Source organism: Podarcis melisellensis (assembly GCF_964234715.1).
Source record: "Podarcis melisellensis genome assembly, chromosome: 4".
NCBI lineage: Eukaryota > Metazoa > Chordata > Lepidosauria > Squamata > Lacertidae > Podarcis > Podarcis melisellensis.
In genome coordinates, this window is record NC_138531.1 from 78,444,431 (window position 1) to 78,459,695 (window position 15,265).

General features: G+C 43.3%; 1 protein-coding gene across 1 annotated transcript in view; it reads left to right on the forward strand.

Annotated features, from left to right (window-relative positions):
- The window catches only part of SLC7A1 (solute carrier family 7 member 1), a 39,252-nt gene that overhangs the window by 21,278 nt on the left and 2,709 nt on the right, over window positions 1-15,265 (forward strand). The window contains exons 4-10 of the mRNA XM_081909372.1: window positions 1,238-1,394; window positions 4,391-4,509; window positions 10,455-10,677; window positions 11,553-11,692; window positions 12,735-12,837; window positions 13,311-13,522; window positions 14,709-14,875. Of these exons, the coding sequence (XP_081765498.1) occupies window positions 1,238-1,394; window positions 4,391-4,509; window positions 10,455-10,677; window positions 11,553-11,692; window positions 12,735-12,837; window positions 13,311-13,522; window positions 14,709-14,875 (1,121 nt within the window). The remainder of the gene's footprint in view (window positions 1-1,237; window positions 1,395-4,390; window positions 4,510-10,454; window positions 10,678-11,552; window positions 11,693-12,734; window positions 12,838-13,310; window positions 13,523-14,708; window positions 14,876-15,265) is intronic.

Genomic DNA, 15,265 nt, shown 5'->3' on the forward strand with positions numbered 1-15,265 from the left:
CTTGTGAGTGGATTGCTATTGTGGAAAATAAAAGCCTCCAAAGTTTGTTTTTTATGCCTGGAGCTTCTTGTGTAGGCCCTCTAGTTTGTGGCCATTCACAGCGTTCCCCAACCTAGTGCCCTCCAGGTGTTGTTTGACTGCAGTTATAACCATCCCTGACCACTAGTTATGCTGGCTGGGGCTGATGGGATTTTATCTAAAAAAATCTGGAGGGCGGGAAAAGCCTCTGTGGAGGAGTTACAGCATTAGCTTCCAGGCAGTAGCATTGCTGCCATTTTCCAGGAGGGACGTGGCCAGGACTGAAGAGATGCCCTGGAGAAGACAATTTGATGCTCCTGCTAGTGCACCCAAGCAGCCCCTGTCTGGCCACTGCCTTGCCCCATCTTCCCTTGTTAAGTGGCAAAAGCACCACTGGCTGGGAGACACTTGCTGTGGCTCCATCCATTGGCTAAGCCACTCCTGTACCAGGTTAGAGAAAGCTGCCTTGGAGTTGCAATGTTGGCTTCAATGTCGGCATATTCATAGCATACTACAATGAGCGAAGAAGTCAATTGATTTGTCCATTCAGAGTATTTTCTAATACTCCTGAATGGGCAAACTGGTTGACTTCTTCAATTGAATTGGCCCTAAAAGGAAGACCAAACTAACCCAACATTTCTCTAAAGTCCCATATTTAATTGTTAAAAACTCTGTAGATTGTTTCTGTTTCTCGAACCTCTCAGGATATTTTATTGATTTGTTTGTAACCATTTATAAGCCGCTTAATATTTTCACAGTATTTAAGTGGTGTACAGTTCTTTTAAAGAAACAATAGCATTAATAACGCAGCCTAAAACCAATAAAACGGGGATTAGGGGATTCAGACATACAGATCACGTTCTGATTGTGCAGGTCACGGAAAGCCTGGGCAAAAAAACCAAGGGTGGAATTCGTATGCCCCTCTCCTCCGTAATTTCTGTGGGGAAGGATGGTTATTGCAAATGAGGAGGAAGAGATGAGAAGAACCAAAGCAAACAGGAGGAAGAGGGAGCATGTGAGCTCAGCATGTTTATGACTGCAAGACTGTATTTGCTTGTAATGTCTGAATCGAGCCTTGGGGCAACTCACTGTGCTAAAAATAATGTAACGGGTTAGCAGCATGGCAAATTGTGCACCCATGAAAGCGCTGATCTTCCCAGAGACAAAATACCTTTGCTGTTGAGAGAGCTTGTCTAATTATCCACTGTACATTTTCTAGGACTTCTAACTTTTGGTGTGAAAGAATCTGCAATGGTTAACAAAGTGTTCACCTGTATCAACGTCCTTGTCTTGGGCTTTGTGATAGTGTCGGGGTTTGTGAAGGGATCAATTAAACACTGGCAGATCCCAGAAAACATCACGGATCCTTCACACAAGTAGGTTCAATTTTATTTTAACATGCAGTAACACATGTTTGTAGGCTTATTTGCTAGAATCCTTCAGAAATTAAATCTATGAGTCTGCCTCGATATTTCCAGTAGCAGAGGACTCCTCCTCTTACCATCTCCTATGAAACACTGTGAGGGTTCTTCTCAACCGTGCTAGGGCACACAGAGTGCCTTTTGTCTGTCCTGGCTCAGGACACCGGCCCCTGCCCTGTTTCCTAGGATCAGAGCTTCTCTGCAGAGTTTGACTGCCAGGAGCAGGGTCTGATCTGCGATGCTGCTTTTATATAGCACTGCTCTTCATGTGCGTTAACTGGCCCATGTTTTAAATGTTTTGATATATTGCTGCAATTGTTGTTTTTAGTTCTACTGTTATATATCTTCTATACATCTTCTGAGGCCCTTCTTTGTGTGCCTCCTTGAGAGGTCTGGAGGGTGGCAACACGAGAATGGGCCTTTTCTGCAGTGGCTCCCCCTGTCTGTGGAACGCTCTCCCTAGAGAAGTTCAACAGGCGCCTTCATTATACACCTTTAGGCGCCAGGCAAAAATGTTCCTTTTTAACCAGGCCTTTGGTTGATTTGATTGACACCCTATGCTCTTTAAAAAAATTTTTTTGGGGGGGGAGTTATTGGGTGGCTGTTTATATTTTGGTTATGGATGTTGTGGTTTTATATTTTGATTTTATTCTGTAAACCACCCTGAGATCTGCAGGTATAGGGTGGTATATAAATTCTATTATTATTATTATTTATTATATTTCCGGAGGCAGTCCACAAATCCTTCTATAAATAAATATCTTGAGAGGTTGGTGATGTAATGCCGCCTTCCTTTTCACGTCTGCTACTTGCACTTTCCTCCACTTTCGTCTTTTAGGGAAACATTTCCTTTGCTTAGGAATAGTGGTGACAGCTGTATAGAGATGCTTTGCAATTTCATTCTGGGCTGTGCAGTAGAGTCCTTCTAAGTACATCTGTTGGGCATTTATCGCCCAGCCTTGCATAACTGGATTTAGGAGTTGTTGCTAGATTTACGTAACAATGCCTCTTGGCTATGCTTGAGTTAATTAAGCATGTCTCTCATGTTTGGAAACAAAATATAGGCCTTTTAAATTAGATGAGGGATGGAGCTTTTGAAAAGAAATGGGTCCATCCAGGAGACAGAACGTTTCTCTATATGGATTTCGCGCAAGGGCTAGTCTCTGTAAGTGATTGGTTCAGAACCATGGTTGAACCAGAATGGGATGGCAGAGAGAGAAAAGGTGTTGCTCCACTCGCCATTGACTTTGGCCCTGCCCACGGCCAGCATGTGGCTATGACAAGTCATTGCTGGGGAAATTATGGGGGAAAGTTTCTCTGTCCCTGTCAAGTGACTGAGGGTGGAATACAATTATGTGGCCATTGATTAATTGGAGTTGGCACTTTCAACCAACTTGCTAGTCTTTAAGGAGCCACAATTCCGTTTTTGCGGGGCAGAATTGTTCAACACAAACAGATAAACAGAACAAATAGATTGTTCTATGCAGCACAGAGCCAAAGTACTCTGCTATTGAACGCACAAAGAAAAATAGTAAAACATTGAGCCTACTTGGAACAAAATGAACTAGGAACAAACGCTCTGGCAACTGCATATGATTATTTTGGGCGTCGTAGTGAAGGCCTTGCCAGGCTAAAATTATTGAGGACACATTCAGTACAGAATTAGGGTCCAAGCCAGCTTTCCCCAACCTGCTGCCCTACAACTCCCATCAGCCCCAGCTGTGCTGGCTGGGACTGTTCTAGTCCAAAACATCTGGAGGGCACCAGGTTGGGGGAAGGCTGGTCCAAGTGAAGAACTTCTGAGGTGTCCTTTTGATTTTCTTGCACTGCTCTTTGTGAATTTAAGCTCTGCATCCTTTGGCCAAAACCTCTGAAGAAGCAGTCAGATGTTTCAAATCTTCTCTGTGACTTACAAAGTTTTGCTAGATTTAACAATAGGAAATCAAAAATTCTTTTTGAAAAAAAGCTTCTGAATGGTTTCAAAAACATTTCGCAAATTAGCCTAACTGTTTTGTGGTGGTTGTGGTGGTGGTTGTTGTTGTTGATGATAATTTTAAAAAAATCTCCAGATAATAACAAAATGTGTTACTCAACCCTATCTGTTTCTACTTGGAAGTAAGTCCCACTGATTTTAATATAATTTCCTGTGTCCACTGGAGTATTATAGCCTTCGTGTGCTGTGGTTTGTGATGATCTCAGATCTACAGGTTTTGTGCTTTTAGCAGGGTACAGAACCCCCAAAGTTTGTTAAATGTCTTAAACGTTAATAGTCAGTGCCTTACCCCAAGGAATTTTGGGAACTGTGCTTTGGACAGGGGTTGGAGTGGGCAGAATACAGATCTAAGAAGAAAAGGAGTTTGGATTTGATATCCCACTTTATGACTACCCAAAGGAGTCTCAAAGCGGCTAACATTCTCCTTTCCCTTCCTCCCCCACAACAAACACTCTGTGAGGTGAGTGGGGCTGAGAGACTTCAGAGAAGTGTGACTAGCCCAAGGTCACCCAGCAGCTGCATGTGGAGGAGTGGAGACGCGAACCTGGTTCACCAGATTACGAGTCCACCACTCTTAACCACTACACCACACCGGCTCTCTTAAGTGTCTCTACTAATCTACAGTTCTCAAGATTCATTGAGGGACGCCACAACAGTTAAGCTGTGCTGGGTTGGACCCAAAAACGTGTCCGATCTACTATCCTGTTTCCTATAGTGGCCAGTCAGACACCTGTGGGAAGCCCAGATCAGGACACGAGGGCAGCAATCCTCACCTGGAACTAAAACTGGTGTAAAACTAGCATACATCTCTACTATAGATGGACCATTGATGTGTCAACTGCATGTCTTGTTGGAGGCAATTCTTCCTCTTGAAATCATCAGTGTGTTGCAAACTGTCCTTTGAATCTACTAGTCCTGTTGAGAGGAATAACCTACATCTCTTGTTGCCTGTTTTTAGTGAAACCATTCCAGAACATGGTGTTGGTGGGTTTATGCCCTATGGATTATCTGGAGTTCTTTCGGGGGCAGCAACATGCTTTTATGCATTTGTGGGATTTGACTGCATTGCCACCACAGGTAAGGACCCAGGACTCACAGGGAATAAACACTGTACTTCGTTATGAATTCTGCCCACAGTTCGGCCTTCTTTGTATGTTGTTGATCGTGAGAGCACAAAGATTGGGGAATGGGGGCCAAAGGAAAACGTGGCAGTTCTTCCCTCATTAGCAAAGTTGTGTGTGGACACCTATAAGCTGCGGCAGTCCTGCAAAGAGGAATGAAAGTAATAGCTGAAGAACTTCTAGTTGATAGATTGTCTTTTAACTAATTGCTTTTGTTTACTAAATGTACTTTCTGTACAAGGGAGCCCTTTTGAAGATCAGAAGGTGATAACTTAAGAAAGAACAGTCACTTCTTGTTCACCCACTCAGTGTTTGGGGAAAGGGATTTTTTTTTAAAAAAATGTCTACATTAAATTTGTGAAACAAGCAAAAGTTTTTTGATTCTGTTCTCCAAATCGGCTGTCTTTCTGTGGTCATGGCTTTAAACACTCCAGCCATGCTTGCACACAACAGTAAGCACGACTTAAAACAATTGCTTACCATGGTTTACTGTGGAACAAGCACTGTGATAGTTCTTTCTGCCTAATCCCGCCTTCCCTGGTGCAAGCGGGATAAATATATCAGGAAGTTCTGACTTCCTGCCTCATCCAAAACAGAGATTATGGTTTGGGAGCAGATGGCAGCATAGTGCTCATCCATGGCAAACCACAAAAAGCCATAAATCAAAAAACCTGTGAACATCAGCATTGTCTTGCCAGTCAGAAGATGTGTACCACGTCTTCAGAGCACCTACGGTGCTGAAGCTTCTTCTGCAAGGCATAGGTGTGGCCAGGATACACCAAAGTTTGTCTGGGCTATATATTCTTTTGTTCAAGAAAATATACTTTTTGGTACACACGTGGAATCTCTTTCCATAAAGCTAGCAAACTGCCTGGTTTTCATGGCTAAGTATCTCTTGAGTACAATTTCAGTTAATTTAATTGTACTGAGCTGTAGCCAATTTCAGAGTAGACCATTTAAACAGATGGATATGTCTAATATTGGTCCATTGATTTCAGCAGGTCTTCTGCGTCAAACTACTGGGTAAAGTTCACTGATTATATCATGCAGCTGCCATGGAGAGTTGATAAGTTAAGGGCTAAATGACAAAAAATGCCTAAAATATTTTAAGTTTGACCTTTTCTTACACCCCAAGGCTCTAGTCTGTCTTCCTGTCACTCTTCCTCTTCCTTCCTTCTAGTCAAGGTTGACTTTTGTTTCAGTTCTGCCAACTTCCTTGTGCAGTTTAGACCACTGTGACTTGGTTCACACATCACATTAAACTATAGTTGAAATAAATTGTGGCTTAATGTGAATGAGCAGGATACCATTTGTGGATTTATGGGAGAGGAGCAAACCACAAGTCCAGGTATGGACAACACGACAAGCCAGGCTATGGCTTGTTTCTCAGCAGCAAGGCAGGAACAGAAGAAGAGTGAAGTGTTGGGTGATTTTGACAGCATACACCAGTTCAATGTTTCCACTGTGTTCTTTCTTTATCATAAGAATGCAGTAAAAGTGAACCACTCACACAGTTCAAGATTCAACAGGTGCTCAATGCAGACTCCTTTTCTGGGAGGAGATTTAGCCTTACAAGTCTATAATGTTAGGTGGATTTAAAACTAGCAAAGTCCTGTAGATCCACATTAGATGTTAAGGGTTAGTCTGTGGGTTCAGCAGAATCGAATGTTAAGTATCACCTTCATGCTGTATGTGATCTCATGTTTGCATGAATGCCTCCTTGTGACACAAACGTCCTGCATGTCCTGTGTCTGGTCTTTTGTAATGGAGATGATCAGAATTTACTAAGTTGTGCATGATAACTTGACCTCTGATGAGTTTATCTCCAGATGCAGAATTATAACCAATTATGCTTTTTTTGATCAGATCATAGGTATTCTAGATGCCTATGAAGCGTTAATCTCTTAATCTGATCGTAACCCCTCTTCTGCAATATGTAAAAACCCACTTGCTTTTATATTTAGATATCATGCAATATGGTTGTCATTTTTTAAAAAGGCAATTCCATCAACTGAATTAAATGCACATATTGCAAAATGTCAGTACGATTACACTATTTTAGGTACTGAAGGAAATAAGGTTTCTGTTTAATTTCTTAATAGGTTACATGCATATCCGAAGAAGAGTTCATTAAATTTCTTTCTCATCAAATTATTTTGGGGGAGAAAGGATTCAGTACATCTGTGTGACATGCGCAATAGCAGTCACCTCAAGGAGTTCCAGATTGCAGTCATTATTATTTGTTTCAGCCTTGCTTGATTATCGTTGTGCAATGCCATCCGGTACATGTCTACTCAGGAGTAATCCCCATAGAATTCAGTAGGACACTCCCAGGTACATGTGCATAGCACAGCATTCATAGTAGACCATGCCATCTAATCAGTTGAATTTTGCACAGTCTGAGACAAGGGTTAAGAGCTTCCTTTGAGAGAGGACTCTGCATTTTATTCTCACTTTCTTTCTCTGGTTTTATTTTTGTTTAGATTAGTTTCCTTTATCTTATTGTATTATGAAAAAAGCTTTAATAAAACCTTATTTTTTAATAAAATGCACAGTAGATTGTTGCTGTTGAGCATCGTATGACCTGCAGGTGAATGAGTTCACTGAAATGCTTTTTTAAATGATTGTGTTCCCTTAAAATGGGGGTGGGCAGAAGGTAAATTTGGATTTACCGATATATCTCTTGGCAATTTATTGAAGATTGCCAAGGATTTCCAGCTCTCTGTTGTTTCACAATAGCAAGTGAAAATTGATGGGGGTGGTGTGGAAAGCTGGTCTTTAGAATCTGGCCCTGTACTAATCATTTCTCTCTCAGCTTCCCTGAACCCCACTTGCAAAATAGGAGCATAAATTGGTTGCCATTGGCCATGTCTTCATGCTGATCTACTGCACCTCAGTAGATTTATACTGCCTTAGTTAATTGCCTTAATCATTAGAGACACCATTTTGCAACTGTTCCTCTTCTCCCTCTGCCCACCAACACCAACACCCTTGTTTTGCACCCGGCACCAGCTGCTTATGGTAAAAAACAGCAGCACCCAAAGCAGATCTCACAAGGCTAAATTTTGACTATCTGTGCCTTAGAAGATCTTAGATTCCATTTTATATATATATATATATATATATATATATATATATATATATATATATGCAGGTTTTGGTGTCCTCGGGTGTCTTCCCGTGTAAAAGTTGGGGTGTCTAGGCGACGTTTCGACGAGGTCTCACTCATCATCTTCAGGCTGGTGCTTTCGGCTTCTTGTTACTGGAACAGAGCAGGATCTCAGTGTTTGAGTTCCTATAAATACTGTTGAGGGGGTGTGGTGTATAGCCTCCAATGTTCTGGGCAGAGAGGAAGTTCCCAGGCTAGTGTGCCTTTTCTTCTTTTGTTCCTTAATTACTTGAGGGATATCTTGAGTGATTTCTTGAGTGATATCCTGAGTACCACTTAGGTGGGTCATTAGGTGTGGATTAGTTGCTAAAGTCTTTGTGTCTTGACCTCTTGAACTTTGTGAAGAGTTTTTCTGAGAAGATGGCTGTACTGCACTTAGTTGTGCTCTGGCTTGGCTTCGTGTATAGGGGCGAGCTGTGGTTTTGTGGCCTGTGTCAGCCAGATCTGTGTAGGGATTGCAGGGGGGTGCAGCATCCGGAGGTGCCACCATGGTTTGGCTACTGGATGGTGTCTGTAATTTATCTGTGGAGAGGGTCTGGGTTTGGGTCTGGTGTGGTTGATTGGTGATAGCGTTCTGTGTGCCTCTGGATCTGGTGTCAGTTTTTGTGGGGAGGGCTAATTTCCAGATGTCTGGCAAGCGGGATGTGTCGTCACGCTTGTTCATGTTGTGAGGGTGTTTCTCTATCTCGATGGCTTCCATGATTATTCTCTTGTGGTGATGTTCCATGTTAAAGAGCAATTTGGAATCTGCAAAATTAATTTCGTGTCCTGTTTCTTTCATGTGTTGGAAAAGAGAGGAAGTTTTTTCTTCTTTTTTGACGGCATTCTTGTGTTCTGCGATACGTGCATTTATTCGTCTGTTTGTTTGTCCAATGTACGTGGCTGGGCAGACTTTGCAGGGTATTTCATAGACCCCTTGGTTTTCCAACTGGATTTTATCCTTGGGGTTTCTGAGGATATTGGCTATTTTTTGGTTGGTGCAAAAGGCTGTTTGGTTGGCTGTTTTGGTTGGTGCAAAAGGCCTGGCTGACAAAGACCACTTGACAACTGAGTTACAGAATCTCTCAAATGTGTTAATTGCCAATGGATACCAGCAAAACAGGGTTACGAAGCTAATCCAAAAAGAAACACCCCCCAAAAACCAAGACACAGAAGAAAACAATGGCATGGCCCTCCTTCCTTATATCAAGGGCACTACAGATAAAATTAGCAAAATCCTCCATAAACACAATATCAAAACAGCCTTTTGCACCAACCAAAAAATAGCCAATATCCTCAGAAACCCCAAGGATAAAATCCAGTTGGAAAACCAAGGGGTCTATGAAATACCCTGCAAAGTCTGCCCAGCCACGTACATTGGACAAACAAACAGACGAATAAATGCACGTATCGCAGAACACAAGAATGCCGTCAAAAAAGAAGAAAAAACTTCCTCTCTTTTCCAACACATGAAAGAAACAGGACACGAAATTAATTTTGCAGATTCCAAATTGCTCTTTAACATGGAACATCACCACAAGAGAATAATCATGGAAGCCATCGAGATAGAGAAACACCCTCACAACATGAACAAGCGTGACGACACATCCCGCTTGCCAGACATCTGGAAATTAGCCCTCCCCACAAAAACTGACACCAGATCCAGAGGCACACAGAACGCTATCACCAATCAACCACACCAGACCCAAACCCAGACCCTCTCCACAGATAAATTACAGACACCATCCAGTAGCCAAACCATGGTGGCACCTCCGGATGCTGCACCCCCCTGCAATCCCTACACAGATCTGGCTGACACAGGCCACAAAACCACAGCTCGCCCCTATACACGAAGCCAAGCCAGAGCACAACTAAGTGCAGTACAGCCATCTTCTCAGAAAAACTCTTCACAAAGTTCAAGAGGTCAAGACACAAAGACTTTAGCAACTAATCCACACCTAATGACCCACCTAAGTGGTACTCAGGATATCACTCAAGAAATCACTCAAGATATCCCTCAAGTAATTAAGGAACAAAAGAAGAAAAGGCACACTAGCCTGGGAACTTCCTCTCTGCCCAGAACATTGGAGGCTATACACCACACCCCCTCAACAGTATTTATAGGAACTCAAACACTGAGATCCTGCTCTGTTCCAGTAACAAGAAGCCGAAAGCACCAGCCTGAAGATGACGAGTGAGACCTCGTCGAAACGTCGCCTAGACACCCCAACTTTTACACGGGAAGACACCCGAGGACACCAAAACCTGCATATATATATATATATATATATATATATATATATATATATATATATATATATATATATATGTTTAGCTCTCATAGTTGATAAATATCAACGAAAGTTGTAGGGTGGAGAAAATGTCCTGGAAAATATTTTTTTTCATATTGAATTTCTCATAGATTGTGTATTTTGTTACTGTAAAACAGTTTGGGACACTTTGATAGGTAAAGCAATACAATGCACTATATAGACACAACTAAAATAAAGCTAAAAAATTGACTCTGCAAAATAGTATTTTAAAGAACAAGTAAACAGCCCCTTCAAAAACTCCCTGTAATTGAAGCTTCTTGGCACTCCTTGAATTGAGGGAGAATATAGGTTCAGCTCCTCCCCCCCCCCCATTATTTCATCGGGTTGTGAGGAGGAGATAACGGCTAAAAGAAAGGATTGATCCCATTCATTGTTTCTGTAATAACATTTTCAGTCTTTGTGGCTGTTTTCTTTTCGTAGGTGAGGAAGTGAAAAATCCCCAGAAAGCAATTCCAATAGGAATCGTTGCATCGCTTCTGATTTGCTTTGTTGCATACTTCGGTGTGTCGGCTGCTCTTACCCTCATGATGCCTTACTACATGTTAGATAAAAACAGCCCCCTGCCTGTTGCTTTTAAGTATGTGGGATGGGATGGTGCAAACTATGCAGTGGCTGTTGGTTCACTCTGTGCCCTATCCACAAGGTAAGATGCTGGGACTTCCTTTGCTACTTGCTCAGTGGGGTTTGTGTTCACCTGCCCTGTTGTTCTAAGACGTAAATGCCCAGAATACAAAGACCCTTTGAGATTGCTTGTGTTCGCCTCATTTCACAATATCATAGATGCAGATTGTGGCGAGGGGGAGAGACAGAGAGAGAGAGGCTTTTAAAAAATCCCTTCCATGATAGGTGAAGGGTTGTAGCTCAGTGGTGCAGGAGTGCTTCCTTTGCCTGCAAGATACTCTGTCCTTGTTATCTCCCAGCAGTGCTGGGGAAGAACCCCGTCTGAAAACTTTTGAGATCTTCTGGTGGCCAACATGGATGAATGTTCTTCCACCTTGACTTCCCAGACGTTGCTGAACTACAGTTCTCATCATCCCTGGCCATTGGCTAAGATTAAATATATGGTGACCCAAGGCTGAGGAACACTGGCATAGACAGTTCTGAGCTAGAGGGTCACTGGTGTGACTCAGTCTAAGGGCAGTGACCTAACACCAGCCTTGCTATGGAGTCAAAAATGAACCATTTCTTTGTAGGAGCTTATATGGCTGGCTAACTAGGCTTAGAATAAGTTGGGATACCTGATATTTCTAAAGCTGTTTTGTGCATCCTGTGGCCCTTGGGAATGGGAAGGAAGGAGAAATATCTAGATCTCGCAACTGCAAGATGGCAAAACTTTTCCTTTGTCTTCCATTGCTCGATAAATTACAAATCCCTTCTTTAGGTGCTGGTGTTGGTTTCCTAGAGAAAGTAATTTTCCTTAAAGTAGAGATAAAGACTCTATTGCTAGATTGTTTTTGCAGTGATGGTTTGCCTCGTGAATGCAAGATGAGCTTAGGTGATGCCCTTGTCTCTTTCTAGTCTCCTTGGGTCCATGTTTCCAATGCCAAGAGTTATTTACGCTATGGCAGAAGATGGACTACTGTTCAAGTTCTTGGCTCGTGTTAATGAGAAGACAAAGACTCCGATGGTGGCTACAATAACCTCAGGAGCTATTGCAGGTGAGACCCCAAGATCCGTGAAGAAAGGACTGAGTAGCTAATCCTGTTTTAAAATGAGCAGATCGAGCTAACACCCCAGTCCTCGGCACCTTCTCATTAGTTCCTCAAATAAAGCACTTAAGTGTTAGGCAAGGAGAATGCTTTGTACTTTCTAGAGTTTAGTGTTGCGATTGCATCTCATCTTGGAATTGCTTCAGGCGGTTCCTTTGTCTGTTGCATCATGCAAAGAATTGGACCAGGATTAAAACATACCCACATGTACTCTTACTGTTTTTTGCTGTTTCCTCTGCCAAGCAGAGCCTCTGTTTAATAAGCAGCCTTCAACAGACTGCTGCTGTTTGTGAAAACAGGACGAGCAAATCTCTTCCGGGGTTTAAATGCTCTTTTTTTGAATGCTGACCTTGGTATTCATATTTATTTGTGTGGAAAATCAGGCTTCTAAAAGTCACAGGGTGCTTCCACAGATACAAAATGCCCCCTGCTTTAGGAGCAGGGTTTTAGGGCAGGGAGAAGAGCTGTTGTGGTCGTCTCCACTGCCTTCTCTTACGCCTTTATTTAACACTTCTTTAAGGCATGGGACTCCTGTCTTTCTCTTGGGTTGCTTGGAATGAAAGTGTGAATAAGGAGTGAACTATCGTGGCTAACTAGTCTTATACAGTGGTGCCCCGCAAGACGAACGCCTCGCAAGACGAAAAACCCGCTAGACGAAAGGGTTTTCCGTTTTGGAGGCGCTTCGTAAAACGAATTCCCCTATGGGGTTGCTTCGCAAGACGAAAAAAATCTTGCATCCCCCCGCGGGTTTTTTTCACTTTTTTCTTCCTTTTTTAAAGCCACTAAGCCGCTTATCAGCTGTTCCGCTGATAAGCCGCTTGACAGCTGTAGCGCTAATCCGCTAAGCTGTCAATGGGCTTGCTTCGCAAGACGAAAAAACCGCTATACGAAGAGCCTCACGGAACGGATTAATTTCGTCTTGCGAGGCACCACTGTATATGAAATGGATTTACCCCACTGCATTATCTGTCTCTTCTTTGTCTCCCACCAGCTGTCATGGCCTTTCTCTTGGACCTGAAGGATCTTGTAGACCTTATGTCCATTGGGACGCTTCTTGCTTACTCCTTAGTGGCTGCCTGCGTGTTGGTGCTAAGGTACGGCACCACATTTCTGTGTTACGGAGCAGAGAAGATGGTTCTCAAGTGTTCCAGAAGCTATTTATTTAAAAATTCCAAAATTGGGACAATGGTGTGTGTGTGTTTTAGGCCAACCAAAACATCATAATATAGTGTGCAAGCTTCAGAGCTGTCCTGAACTCTTCATCAGACTAGTTCAGGGATGTGTCACCTTCCCCCCCCCCCCAGTGCCACATTCACCCTTGGCCCAATCCTACAGCTTGTAGGTGTGACTCACTGGCCGTGCTCTTTCTTGCTGGGGATACTAAGCAATATTCTAGACAGCCACTGGCTTAGAAGATTTAAGTAGTATTTAGCAACCCTCTCCTTCAGAGTCATTGTTTCCAATGCCCGGGAATCAGTTTGGGAAGAAAACATATTAGGTGAGACTCTCTTATAGTTACAGGTGATAGGATGGTGCTTAATGTGGTCCAATTCTTTTTTTCTCTTAGGTACCAACCGGAGCAGCCGAACCTGGCATACCAGATGGCTAGTACAAATGATGAGGCAGACAACAACGAGTCTGTGAGCACCAGTGAATCTCAGACTGCGTTTCTGCCTGAAAAGGGAGAGAAGTTCTCCTTAAAAGCTGTTTTACGCCCCCAAAATACTGATCCTTCCAAACTCTCTGGGTCCGTAGTAAATGTCTCCTCCTGCATCATAGGTAAGAGTTGGCTTCATGTGCGCAATTGTTAATTTCTTCTGCTCTGGCCTTTCTCCGAACATGTGACATTGATAATGTGGTCAGTTCTCTGTAACGCATGCAGCTGCAGCTTCGTTTTGTAAGGTTGATTTGCAAAACTCCCATAAAACGTAGCGTATGGGTTTGTTTAAATACCGGGAGCTGCCAGTTTTTAGATCCTTTGCCAAGACCTAATTCTCCATTAGAATTTTCTGGTGCCTTCCAGATCTAATTGTACAACAACTGACCATGCTGGCTGATGGGAGTTGAGGCTGGTGAAGTATTTTGGTCCAACAGGACACCAGCATTGGGGATGGTTAAGAGAGTCTGCACACTTACGGCTTGTGAACTCTGGTTGCAGAGTTTTTTGTGCTCCCCAGTCTATATCAGAAGATTAATCCCCAGGGCTTGGAAGAGCAGCAGAATATGGTTTTGAATGAGCAGCCAGAAGTGAACTGGCATCCGTGTTGGCTGTGCATATAGAAGCCTGTAGGCTATATAGTGCTGTGATAGAGCATCTGATTTACAGTGGTACCTTGGGTTAAGAACTGAATTTGTTCTGGAGATCTGTTCTTAACTTGAAGCACCACTTTAGCTAATGGGGCCTCTTGCTGCTGCTGTGCTACCACTGCACAACTTCTGTTCTCATCCTGAAGCAAAGTTCTTAACCCGAGGTAATATTTCTGGGTTAGCGAAGTCTGTAACCTGAAGCGTCTGTAACCCGGGGTACCACTGTACATGCAGAAGGTCCCGGGTTTCTCCACATAGAGCTGCCTGGAGAGCTGCTGTCAGTCTGAGCAGAGAACCCTGAGCTAGGTGGACTATTGATCTGACTTGGAATGAGTCAGCTCCCTGTGTCCCTTTTGTTGGATTGGGACATAAGATCGTACTGGTGGAGAGCCAAGTCGAAAATGGATTTGACCTGTCCACCAACTTGCAGCGTCTATTGCTAAAACATATAGGAACAGGGGCAGACTTGCCCCAGAATTTTTGTGCATGCACAGATTTAGGATCAAAACTCCAGAACCTTGCAACGCCCCGCTGCATTTGCTACGAACCTTACCGTTCTTGGCTTGATTTTAAAATTACCATTGCTTTTGTATTCAGTCTTTCCCTCCCACCACTGAATCAGCGCGACAAACATTTGTTCCATGTGTCTTGTTGCCAGGTGTTCTGATTGTCACCTTCTGTAGCTGGACTGTCCTTGGCAAAGATGCTCTGAAGAACAGGAGCCCGTGGGCTATTGCTCTGCTTGTGGCCGTTTTCCTCCTCTGCTTCTTCTTCACAGTGGTTATCTGGAGACAACCTGAAAGTAAAACCAAGCTCTCGTTTAAGGCAAGTGGTCTGCAAGGAATGGGCTGGGGTGGTTCTGGGTGGGGGAAGCAGTCGGAGTCTCTGTTGGCTCCATGCATGGAAAGAGAGATTAATGGAGGTTAACCTGCTTTTTCTAGAAGGGCAGGAATTAGCAAGGCATGGGCAGGGGGAGAGGAGGCGCAGAGCAAACTTTCCCACGCAGATTGGCTATGTGCACCTCCAGCTTGACCTTCAGCACTCCCAATATTCCTTTCTTTTGCTTCTCATCTGGCAATCTGTCTATTTATGTTTAATAGCGGCCAGGCAGAGGGTATGCAAGGCTGAGTTTCTTTTTTTGGCAATCTCAGCGTAATCTCCGAAAGCACCAGCTCCACACTTTGAGATGCAGCCTCTGGAAAGGTGCTCTTGTTC